Source organism: Cavia porcellus, unplaced genomic scaffold (genome assembly GCF_034190915.1).
Source record: "Cavia porcellus strain 051 isolate PalLab524CR breed Dunkin Hartley unplaced genomic scaffold, mCavPor4.1 scaffold_1, whole genome shotgun sequence".
In the NCBI taxonomy this organism is placed as follows: domain Eukaryota; kingdom Metazoa; phylum Chordata; class Mammalia; order Rodentia; family Caviidae; genus Cavia; species Cavia porcellus.
Window position 1 is genome coordinate 34,402,217 of NW_026947484.1, and position 12,805 is coordinate 34,415,021.

Genomic DNA, 12,805 nt, shown 5'->3' on the forward strand with positions numbered 1-12,805 from the left:
AGTTATTTAGGTTGTTTCTATTTGGGACTATTATAACATCCATGTGCAAATTTTTGTGCCAATACATTTTATGTTAATTTTGAGGAGTAAAAGATTGCTGGGCCATGTGAGACTCCATTTTATATCTTTTGAAAAAATCATCCAACGTTTTTACTAAAACTGCATCGTTTTTTACTCCCACCAACAATATATGAGTTTTTCTCCAATTCTTTCCAACTTTTACTTTCTGTTTTTTGCAAATTATTACAGCCATTTTAGTGGGTGCAAAGTGATATCTCATAGTCCATCTCTTTTAATAGATAAATTGCCCCTCACAGAAACCAATTCACAAGCAGAGCGGGCACGCTCATGTCAAATCATGCTTCTATTTTGAACGTGGAGCCACAATTTAATTGAGAGTATTTTTTTACATGTGTTGTAAAGTGAATGTAATGCAATTTTAATGACCAACTACCTTTTACCAAATTCCATTACCCTAGAGCCACCATGATCAAAGTCAAGGCCTCTAAAGGATGACTGTTGGCATACCAGCTCCCCCAAAATAGCCTGCTGTCCTTAGCCAGTGAGTGACAGGGAGCTAAGCCACTGTGAGGCCTGGCTAGTACAATGCTTTTGGGGAGGGGTGCTGCTGTTTTATTGGGGTACAGGGTAACCTAATCAACATTCACTGTTTCCTCTCCATATGCACTATATTTTTAAAATAAAAAGAAACATAACTGTAATAACAATTCCCTGCCCCGCTACAGATAAATTTCATTTATATAAAGAAATGGGTTAAACAGCTTCAGCCATATGAAATTTCAAATTCCTTCCTAACGTTTTACTCATTAATAATTCAGTGTCATTGCACACATTCCCACCCCTGATTGTATCACCAACGCACTATGAATTATTCTTTCCCTTTCAAGAACACTTTATGTGGGGAATTACAACACATATGTGTAAATCATTACCTGGACAAAGCAACAGGGCTTAAAACGTTACTTTTGTGTTTAATCTGAGCACCCATGTCTGTAGCTAGACTGTCAGGTACAGACAGCTTCCAGGAGTTTGGTTTCTGTTTGCCGTCCTTAGGATAAACTACTGAGAGAAGCAGACACTGGCAGTCATTGCACAGTGGGTGCCTGCAAAGAATTTGGGGGGCGGGCTGTGATTCTCCCTTTGACTGGGTCAAACTGCAAGTAACTAGAAGCTCAGAATGGTGGGACGTCCTAAAGGTCAGTTTTAAATCATGGTCATTGAAAAGTGTCTTCTGTCTTTAAGGGACAACCTGCAATTTCTAGACGAAGCCAGCAAGCTTCAGGGCTGCTATCATCGATGTCTGTCCTAATGGTTTAGGCGCCGGGTAAACTAGAACCGGGTCATACCTCAAGGGCAATCATATTGCAAAGAAAACCTCAAACGGCGCTCCTTGGGTCCTGAGGTTGGTGACAGGTCTGGTCACTGGTACAGCCAGCCGTGAGTGGATTTAGAGGAGCCCGAATCCCTCTCGCCCAGACATCTACGGGCTCCTTCCCCCACCCCTACCCCTGCGGCCAACTCTCCAGGGTACAAAGTACAACGGAGCCGTTCCTAGCGTGCAGCCTTATCTTTCCCGAGTGAACACCTAGATGGATTTCCTATGTAGTGCCTGGCACGTTACGAGGGAGCCTCCTGCTGCTCCTGAGCTCCCAGCCGCGCGTCCCGATTTCTACAGTGGATATTCCTATGGGGCCAGGGGGCTCTAGGCACTACAGGCTTTATTAAGAGCTGGCAGTGGTTCGTTCAGACCTCTGAACCCCCCTCATCTTCCCAGAGCTGCCGTGCGCGCTGCAGCTCAGAATCCCCTAAAGCATCATTGTGGCTCTTCCTGCTCATTACGCTCTCGGCTTAGAATCAGTTCCCACGACTCCGAGTATTCGCGTGGGCACTTGCGCTGGGGCCGAGCCCCAACGGAGCTGGACTGCGCACCGAGAACGTCAGCGCGCCGCCAGACCACATGCACTTTGCGCTGGCCATCTACGCGTCTGTCTGGAGGTAGAGCGCTTTGGGAAGGAGGCCCTTAGCTGCCTCTGCAGGTCGGAAGGTCCGGGCAAGCGGGGGTGAGAGGTGGGTCCCGGAAAGCACCCCAGAAGCGGAGCTAGGGTTCTCCCTTGGAGGGGGCAGCAACTGAGGAAAACTGAGAGGAACTCCAAATGTCCATGTTTGGAGTTCCTTTCGCCCTTTGCTTGGGGTAGGAGTGGGGTGGGGTGGGACAGAATTTATACTTTAGGCTTCCAGCCACAATCCAGGTAGGGGAGACCCTCCCCTGGTCCCTCTGAGGGTTGCGTGAAGGTGTTGTGAGGGGTCGCTTAAGGTGCTTCTCTAATTGAGCCAGAAGGAGAAAAAAATGGGGGAGGGAGAACAAACCACCTGGGCACACCACCACCTCCCTTCGTAGTTGCTGACGCGCTGGTGGTGCCTATTAATCATTCACCAGTCTAGAGCTGCGCCAGTTAATGACTGTGCCGTGCCGGGCACTAGCCCCTCGGCCGCTTCTCCAAGCTCCGCTGTGCCCAGACGCCCCGGAGCGGCCAGAGGCAGCGCGCAGGCAACCGCGGGGCGATGAGCCCCGCCGGCGCTGCTGGGAGCTGCTTTCTCCGCCGCCACCGCTGCGGTCTACCCCGAGGCGCCAGGTGGCTGTGAGCCGCAGGCGACCGGCCGGGTGTCTAGGGAGGGCGCGGGCGGAGGGGGCGCGAGAAGAACGCCCCAGCGCCCGCACCCCACCAGCCCCCGTCAGCTGGGATGTTCCCCAATGGCACCGCCTCCTCTCCTTCCTCTTCTCCCAGCCCCAGCCCGGGCAGCTGCGGAGAAGGTGGCTGCAGCAGGGGCCCTGGGGCCGGCGCTGCGGACGGCATGGAAGAGCATGGGCGAAACGCGTCCCAGAACGGGACCTTAAGCGAGGGCCAGGGTAGCGCCATCCTGATCTCCTTCATCTACTCTGTGGTGTGCCTGGTGGGACTGTGCGGGAACTCCATGGTCATCTACGTGATTTTGCGCTATGCCAAGATGAAGACGGCCACCAACATCTACATCCTCAACCTCGCTATTGCCGACGAGCTGCTCATGCTCAGCGTGCCCTTCCTGGTCACCTCCACGCTGTTGCGCCACTGGCCTTTCGGCGCCCTGCTCTGCCGCCTCGTGCTCAGTGTGGACGCGGTCAACATGTTCACCAGCATCTACTGTCTGACTGTGCTCAGTGTGGACCGCTATGTGGCCGTGGTGCACCCCATCAAAGCGGCCCGCTACCGTCGCCCCACAGTGGCCAAGGTGGTGAACCTGGGCGTGTGGGTGCTGTCGCTGCTTGTCATCCTGCCCATTGTGGTCTTCTCACGCACCGCGGCCAACAGCGACGGCACGGTGGCCTGCAACATGCTCATGCCCGAGCCTGCCCAGCGCTGGCTAGTGGGCTTCGTGTTGTACACGTTTCTCATGGGTTTCCTGCTTCCCGTCGGGGCCATCTGTCTGTGCTACGTGCTCATCATCGCCAAGATGCGCATGGTGGCCCTCAAGGCCGGTTGGCAGCAGCGCAAGCGCTCGGAGCGCAAGATCACTCTCATGGTGATGATGGTGGTGATGGTGTTTGTCATCTGCTGGATGCCTTTCTACGTGGTGCAGCTGGTCAACGTGTTCGCCGAGCAGGATGATGCCACGGTGAGCCAGCTGTCCGTCATCCTCGGCTATGCCAACAGCTGCGCCAATCCCATCCTCTATGGCTTCCTCTCGGACAACTTCAAGCGCTCTTTCCAGCGCATCCTGTGCCTCAGCTGGATGGACAACGCCGCGGAGGAGCCCGTCGACTACTATGCCACAGCCCTCAAGAGCCGCGCCTACAGTGTGGAGGACTTTCAGCCTGAGAACCTGGAATCTGGAGGCGTCTTTCGTAATGGCACCTGCACTTCCCGGATCACTACGCTCTGAGAGCCTGGGCCCTGCGCGGAGGAAGGGAGAGAACCTCAGGGAGGCTGAGTGTGAAGCGGTGGTATCTGCAGCGGAGCCTGGGTGCGGTGGGGGTACCCCGGGGCTAGGCTCCTTCACCCCTCGGGTAGAGGGACCTAGGAGAGCCTCGAGAAGACCAAGGTAGAATTAAGAGCTTTGCTTACAAATTGAAAAGGCTTTCTGACCGCCTTCTCCTGTCCCCCACTTTTGGCTGGTACCTCACTGCGCTTGCTGCTCCGCACCCCTTTCCTCCCGACATCCTGTAACTTCAGTCTTTCTTTTCCCACTGTCCTGTGCACAGCACCCATTCAACGCCGCCGAGGTCGGTCCGCTGCCTCTCCTGCGGCTACTTCTTTTTGTCTAAACTGATCCTTGGTGGCAGCCACGAGTTTCTCTCCGGGTGGGTTCCCGGCCAGCCCCCAGCCCCGCCCAGGAGCGCGGGCCAGCTGGCCACACTCTGCCTGGTGCTCCTTGCAGTGATTCGGAAATTACCGCTCTCATTTTGGGGAGCTTTACTTGAAGGCATGAGACTGAATTGGGCAGACTTAAACTTTGAGAGAAGTCGCACTCAGAAGTGAACTGGGCAGCATTCTTCCCTGGCATGCTCCACAGCCCCTACTCCAGAGCCAGGTGCTTAGCAGTAAAACGGGTCTGTGGTTTGCACCCCAGACAGGCTCTGTGCGACCTACCCCCTTACTCCGTTTGAAGCAAAAAGGAGCTGGAGAACAAGCCTTTATAGAAGATCCCTGGGTTAGGGAAGGTGTGCCATAGAACCAGTCTCCTTCGTGGCTGGGAAGGGCCTCTCTGTTTCAAAACTACTCCTTTCTAGAGCATCTGTGTTGAGAGTCAGGGGGAGAGCACTTTCCTAGGTGGCCACACTGAAGCCAAGCAGCTCCCTCCCCAAATTTCTGGAGGTGTGGACCTGACCTGGGAATTGCAGCACCCTGGGTTTCCTGCTCCAGTTTGGGTCTACAGGGACAGGGAGTCAGAGATCTGGGTGACAATTCAGAGCCTTGGCCAAAGTTGGCCACGTGACCACAGGCTGCAGGCTGGGGTGCAGTCTGTCTGGCCTGTGAGCTTCACTGCCTTTCAAGCGGTGCCTAATTAAGTTCCTTCCTTGTTTGATGTATTTATTTATTTATTTATTGGTGGTGTTGGAAAATGCATTTCTGCTTTCTTTTTCTGCCCTTGCCTAGCTCAGGCATTTTCTTGGGGGACCCACTGGGTTGTAGTGGAGACTGGAAGAAACTTTTCCCCACTCTTAAGGCCTCCTCAGACCCTTTCTCTGCTGGTTCTTATCTTTTCCTCCAGTTTTTCTATTTTTGCCGTGTCCAGTGAAACTTGGAGATTTTTTCATATTTTTCTTATTGTAGCTGCTTGTCTTATAATAATAAGATAAATGACAATGTGGGCTAGCTTCCTCTCTATGCAGAGTGAAAAGCCCCAAAATCCTAGATTTCCAGGAAACATATAAGGGAAGCATCACCCTACATTTGAGTGTTGTTGTGTGTGGGTATGTACGTGTATACTCACATTATATATATATATATTTGTTTATCTGGTCCCATTGTTATAAGTCCATGAAACAATTTCAAGTACAGCCACTAACAGCGACAGGTGTGAGTCTGGCTGGAAAACTTTCAGGTTTAGGGGTGTGAATAGCATTCTATCTGAAACTGAGAAATCTAATTCAAAGGCCAATCATGGCTGAGAATGTCCCTACTTTTTCTAGGTTTCAGCAGAAACAATTCTTGCAATCCAGTTTACATAGTCACTACATTTTGAGAACATTGGAAATGAAATGATTTGTGCTTATGTTTAATCTTGCTAACCTCACTAGAAATCTGAGCAGGGCAAGGACCAACAATTTTACTTCTTTGTATTTCTTGTATTGCTTAATATGCTGGCTTGTACATAGTATGCACTAGATACACGTTTGCTGTTTGTTGAAATAAGTCAGAGTGTATTACAATGATCTGGAGATAATAATCTGGGATTCTCAGGTTCTCTATTGACATGATGCACAGTGGTTGAACTTGCTCTAGAAAAAAATGTTTCCTGTATATTTGTTTCAACATTGTGCTTTTCTAAAAGCAGTAAACAATGTCTCTAATGTTTAGTTTAAACTAATGAACAAATATCCCTTTGATCAGAAGTCTGAAAGTTTAGATGTGTCCCTTACTAATACTATATATTATTACTCTTTTGGAAAATAGATTTTTAATGTTTAAGAACAGTGGAATTTACAAAATGAAATCTTGACCATCATCCTCTTAACAGGAGACCAATCTAATGCTCTTAACTTGTTATCATTGTAATACTAACTAAATAAACAGATGTATGACACTATTGCAAGTCTTCTGACTGCTGCTTGAATTTTACTATTTTAATGGATAATTTGAAAACACACATACACACATAGAGACGGGATTGACTTGGGTTTCACTTAGAGTTTAGGGAAAATGATTTCAGATTACCTTTGGAAATTTTATCACGATTGCAGTTATTTTCTTCAAAGAAAATTGAGAGAGAGAGAGAGAGAGAGAGAGAGAGAGAGAGAGAGAGAGAGAGAGAGAGAGAGACTAGCCAGTATGAATAAAAAACAATGCCCTGGGTTACACTCTTGTCACCAAACCAAGCAGACAATTTCTCAATCTTTAACAGATTAAATTAGTGTCTGACTTCATTTATGACCTCACACTTTGTTATTGGAGCTAAGTAATTGCTGATTTGCATCCAGAGAAAGGATAATGATAGGGAAAATATTTCTTGAAAATGTTGCAGATTGTAATGGTTGAAAACAAACAGGAAAACCAGATTGAAACAGAAGAAACATAATAGAAAAAGGTGTTTTATGCTTTGTTCACTGATAGCTATTTCCATCTTGAAGAATATAAGACACAAGGGGAGTATTTTTAAAAGACTTTAATTTTTACAGTAGTTTTATTTTCATAGCAGAATGAACAGAAAGAAGTATTTTCAAAGTAGATGATAGCAGCAATTTTAGGACCAGAGTGGGAGGTGCAGACTTCCAATGCTCTGTAACTCCAACCTTAGTAGAGTGCTATACATTATCTCAGTATGACAAGAATGATTGAACATTTTATAATTTTATAAGTCTATAGCAAAGTAACAAATGGAAAATTACACTTCCAACTTGTAGTGGTAAAGAAAGCAGTTTGAGATTTTATTTTAGGTTTGGTGCTAGGGACAGAACCCAGGGCCTTTTCAGTTCTAAGTACATCTCTATCACTAAGCTACAATTGAAATCAATAAATTTCGTTATTTTTTATTTAATTGATCCAAAAATTATTCCAAGTACTTTTCTTGTGGTTAGCTGCGAGGAAAACAAACTTACAAAATCCAACTAAACTATTTGCTTATTTATTTATTTACTGAGCTGTGCCTGAGATCAAACCCCAGATCTCTCGGGAACTAGGCAAGAGCTCTCTCTGAGCTAGATCTCCAGGTCCTGTGCTAATAATTTCGAGAGCTATGTTTTTCAGATTCAGAGCTTCTTTTGAATAAGTTTGGACACTCTCTTAGCTAGCTTTCTCTTGCTCTTTTGTCATCTGTAGAATGGAATTAGAATGAATGTGAGGAAATTTTACATATCCTAGTCAAACAAGGAAGTAGTGTAGTCCTTGGGAAAAAGGCCTTGTCTGTCTTTTGCTCTCTGAGGCCAGGTCGCTTGTGGACTTCGCTGCTTCCTGGATATAATTTGATGAAACCGCAGCAACCAGAGACTGTGACTGGACTTCTCATCTTGGTGAGGTCTGCGCCTGAGTTCCCCAGGACAGCAGCCTCTGGATCTTCATGGTTTGGACAGCCCACCAGCCTAGGGGATGCCAGTCTCTGCTGAGGAGTCACGTCCACCTGCCGCTGCTGCCCTTGGTTAGCCTGTGGGCTCAGTGGTTTGACAGGACTCAGAGGTAACTCAGATTAGTGGCCTTCAGGATCTCCTCTGATCATGTCACCTTCCTTTCATGGCTGCTAGTGGTACATCTCTAGTTATCTTTTCCAACCTCACTTATTAAAGCATTTCACACTTCCCACATCACCTTTACACTAGAGGAAGATCACAGAAGTTGAGTACTTCTGTCTTAGCCCTTCATACATTAGAGCGGGAAAATTTATGTAGCAAATATTCACTTCCCAACCAGACATGCACACCAACCCACACACATGCCCAATTTCCCAGCATTTTGGTATTTGAACAAGGCTTTTATCCTAAGATCTTGAGTCTTATTTTAGAGGAAGAGACTAATATGAAAGATGGTTCATAGAGGAAGTTAAAATGTACCTGCGTAGCATCTATGAACTATTATTATGCTTATAAGTGACCCCTGGTTTCCCAATATAGTATCTCCCAGGCCATCCTCGATGCCCACAGGAAAGGATCCTATTTTTAAAACTTTGATGGTTTATCCATTTTAACCTGATCATTGGCCAGTTGTTGAGTATTTTGTTTTTTCCTGAGACAAACAACGGGAAGGTTCCCTGGAAAATGCACTTTAAAAAATTGTAATATATTTGAAACCTATATTAAATAAAGTGACACTATGTAAAGTTTCTTTAATTATTTTTAAATTTTTAACATTTTTTTACTTTATGGAAAAAAGGTAAAACTAAATTTCATAACAAGATGACAGGAGAACAATATTCAATACACTACATACTATTATATTTAGTTAATAAGAGTACATAAAATCTTATTTTTACTGTTTTAAAGAATGCTGTTCCGATTTCTACCAGACTAATCTACTAGTAATAAAGTCCAGTGTTTTTCTGTGTTTCTTACCAATCCAAAAAGAAAAAATTCTTCAATTAGTATAACCGCAAATCTTCCTTTACTACGAACTAAGAGACACTAGCAGTTAACTAATTGGCATTTTTTTCTCTCTTTTCCCATCTTTATTTTCTCCTTTCACCCATCTTTTCCTTTTTAACAATTTCTTCCCATTTCACATTATCTATTATACATTTTAGACCTTATTTACTCTTTGATTTCTCACATCAGGGAGACAGGTTGATATTTACACAAGTGAGACTTCTTTACTTCACTAATGTTTATGGTGTCAGGTTGCATCCATTTGCCTATAAAAGTCTCAAGTTTATCTTTTTTGGCTAGGTAGTATGCCATTGTATAAAAATACTGTATCTTTTTTAGCTATTTCTCAGTTGATGGGCATTTGGGTTGTTTTCAAGATTTAGCTATTACAAATTGCTCAGCTATAAACATTGGTGCACATAGATTGCTGTGGCATGATCTTTTTAATATTTCTGGGAAGAAGAGGAGTAGCTGGAACAAACAGAAGCCCAAATACTAGCTTTCTGAGGACTCTCCATACTAATTTCCACGGTGGATGCACCAGTTTGCGCTTCCACCAACAATAGAGAAGCTTTGTTTTTTCACCACAGCCTCCTCAGCATTTGTCATTAGTTTATTTCTTGGTAATAACCATTCTTTCTGGAATGGGATGGAATCTTAGTGCTGTGTTGATTTGCAGCTCTCTAATGACCAATGCTGTTGATCACTTTTCATATATTTTTTTGCTATTTTTATTTCTTCATCTGAGAAATGTGTATTCATCTCAGATGTCCATTTGTGAATTGGGTCTTTGAATTTGGGGTTATGATTTTTAAAAATTCTTTATATGTTCTAGATAGATTTTTTTCTGAAGGGCAATTGGTTAAAATTTTTTCCCAATCTGTGGGTTGTCTTTTCACTCTGTTGGTGATTTCTTTTGTTGTGCAAAAATTTTTTTAAAAGATGGGTCCCAGTTGTTTACTCTTTGAAGTATGTCCTGTGCAGAGAGTTCATGAACTCTCTGCCTACACCAATTTCTTCCAGATTTCTATCTAATTTCTCTTCCAGAAGACTGAACATTTCTGCTTTGATATTTAGATCTTTGATCCATTTTGCTTTTAGTACAGTGTATGGTTATCAACACGGGTATAGTCTTATTCTTTGGCAAATAGAAAGCCAGTTTTTCAAGCACCATTTATTAAAGACGCTTTCTACCAGTGAATATGTTTGGCTGCTTTGTCAAAGATCAGGTGTTTGCAGGTGTTTGCAATTATGGCTGCATTTTCTAATCTGTTACACTGATCCTCAGGTCTATTTTTCTTTTTGTGTGTTTGTTTATTTCTCTTTTTTGCCAGTACCTTGCTGATTTTATCACAGTAGCTTTGTAGTATAATTTCAAGTCAGGGATGGGAATGCCTCCTGCCTTGCCTTTTGTGCCCAGAATTACTTTTGTTATTCCAAGACTCTTCAGTTGCAAATGAATTTTAGGAATGTTTTCTCTAGTTCTGTGAGGTATGTTAACAGCATTTTGATTGGGATTTCATTGAATCTGTATAACAAATTTGGGAGTATGGAGATTTTCACGATGTTGGTTCTTCTTATCCATGAGCAAGTGACATCTTCACATTTTCTTATATTCCCTTTGATCTCTTTTCAGAGTATTCTACATTTCAATGTATAGATATTTTAGTTCTTTTGTTAGATTGATTCCTAAGTATTTCAGTTTTTTGGATGCTATTGTGAAAGGTATAATTGCTTTAATTTTTCTCTCAGTGAGTTTGTTGTTTGTGTACTGGGATGCTATTGATTTTTGAGTGTTGACTTATATCCAGCTACACTACTAAATCTGGTTATTAAATCTAGAAATTTTCTGGTGGAGTTTTTAGGGACTTCCACATAAAGTATCATGTCCTTTGTATATAATTATAATTTGTCTTTCTTTTCTTATTTTATTCCTTTTATTTCTCTGTCTTGTCTAATTGCTCTGGATAGTGTTTCCATAACACAAATTGGAGCAGTGATAGTGGACATCTTTGTCTTGTTTCTGGTTTTAGAGCAAAAGCTTTCAGGTTTTGTCCATTTAGAATGTTGTTGGCTGTTGGTTTGTCATAGATGGTTGTTATCAGATTGAAGTAAATATCATCTCTTCTGATTTTCTGTAGAGTTTTTATCATGAATGAGTGTTGGACTTTGTCCCAAGCTTTTTCTGCATCTATTGAGATGATCATGTGATTTTTGTCTTTGGCTCTGTTGATATCATGTATTACATTTATTGACTTGCATATGTTCAACCACTTCTGCATTCCTGGGATGAATCCCACTGGGTCATAATCATGGTGTATTATCTTCCTGATTTGCTGTATTCTGTTTGCTAGTATCTTATTGAGGATTTTGGCATCATATTTGTTAAGGAGACTGGCATGTCATTCTCTTTTTTGGTTAGGTCTTTCTCTGGTTTTGGTTTCAGGGTTACACTTGCCTCCAGGAATGAGTTAGGGAGTAATGCTTCCATTTCAACTTCAGTAAAGAGTTTAGAGAGCATTGGCCTTAACTCTTCTCTAAATTTCTTAAAAAATTCAGCATTCAATCCATCAGGACCTGGGGGTTTTTTTGTTGATAAGTTTTAATTATATTTTTAATTTCATTGACTGACACTGTGTTATTTATAATATTCATATCTTTTTGATTCAGTTTTGGTAATTCATGTATGCTTATGAATCTGTCCATTTATCTGTGTTTTCTTAAATAAAACCTCCTTAGTATTAGGGTTATGTTTTTTTTCTCACAACTGATTCAATCTCTTTTTCATTCTAAATTCCCAAATCAGAGAGGTTGGTTACTTAACTGAATTGGTTAATAGTGTTCACTGCTACAGTGGTGAATGCTTACAAATTACAGCATTTTAAAGTCTATGCTGTTGACCTTTTGAGTTACACTGAGCTTGTGAGAACCTCTCTAGCATATGCAGACAGATATCTCGTTTCCCACCCAATAAATTCCAGTTTATTGGCTTTATGACTCACCTGGCAGACAGGCCCTGCACTGTGACGTGGTTCCTCTAGAAGAAGGTAGGTAGAGAAATAACATTGCAAGAGAGCACTTATTATTTTGACTATCTGGTGACAGAGTACCATAGGGAGCATGTATGTAAAAGGACTATGTTATAAGCTTTCAGATACAGGCTCGCTTCTGATTTTAACTGTAAAAGAGAAGGAAGATGTTTCTGAGGCAATGACAAGAATAAAGAGGCCCGTGGTTACTGAAGTAACCAGTTCAAAGTAAATAAAGAAAAAAAAAATACATGCTCGTCAAACTGCTGGGAAGATCTGGAAGATCTTAAAGGGAGATGTGATTTTAAATAAGTCTTTTACTGAAATACTCACTTTGATAATAAGCCAAATTATTATCAAAATATATATGGAGCTCAATCTTAGCCAAAAGCTAGAAATATACTCATTTAAAATTGAAACCATAGGCATGCCACCATAGTTTCTTTGAGTAATAACAAACTTAAAACTCAGAAATAAGCATGTCTTTAAATGAGATTTTCAAATCTTCAGTTTTCAGTGGAAAAGACAGATAAAAGGAAGTGAGAAGTGGTAAATGCTATCAGTTGATATACTGTCTCTTCAGAGAATTTAACTCTAACCTGTCCTCAGTGCCTATGTGACAGGAGTTCACATAAAGACTCTAGTGTCTCAGCTTTAAGAATTTAAGAAAGACTGTCCATGTATTGGATTCCACTTGGAAAGCATCATGTTACGTAGAGGCAGACACTGTGGAAATATTATGTACAGAAATGCATAATGTACAGTTCTGACTTTTTCAGGAATAATATCTGTTTCAAAGTCAACTTAAATTTAAGACAGAAACTCAAGACATAGGTAAGCAGGATAACATTGTACAATAGCACATGTGACTTACATGATTATTTTGGGAAACTGTGTCCCAAATATGGATGAATAATATCTCTCAATGTGATCTCTCTCTCTCTATTACCCTTCAACAATAAATCTAGTTAACAGTATTAGCAATGGC

At 42.9% G+C, this 12,805-nt stretch overlaps 1 protein-coding gene across 1 annotated transcript; it reads left to right on the plus strand.

Annotated features, from left to right (window-relative positions):
* Window positions 1-1,552: 1,552 nt before the first annotated feature.
* On the plus strand, window positions 1,553-6,306 carry Sstr1 (somatostatin receptor 1). Its single transcript, XM_005004527.4, has one exon. The coding sequence runs from the start codon at window positions 2,764-2,766 to the stop codon at window positions 3,937-3,939; it is 1,176 nt and encodes a 391-aa protein (XP_005004584.1). The 5' UTR covers window positions 1,553-2,763; the 3' UTR covers window positions 3,940-6,306.
* The last annotated feature ends 6,499 nt before the right edge of the window (window positions 6,307-12,805 follow it).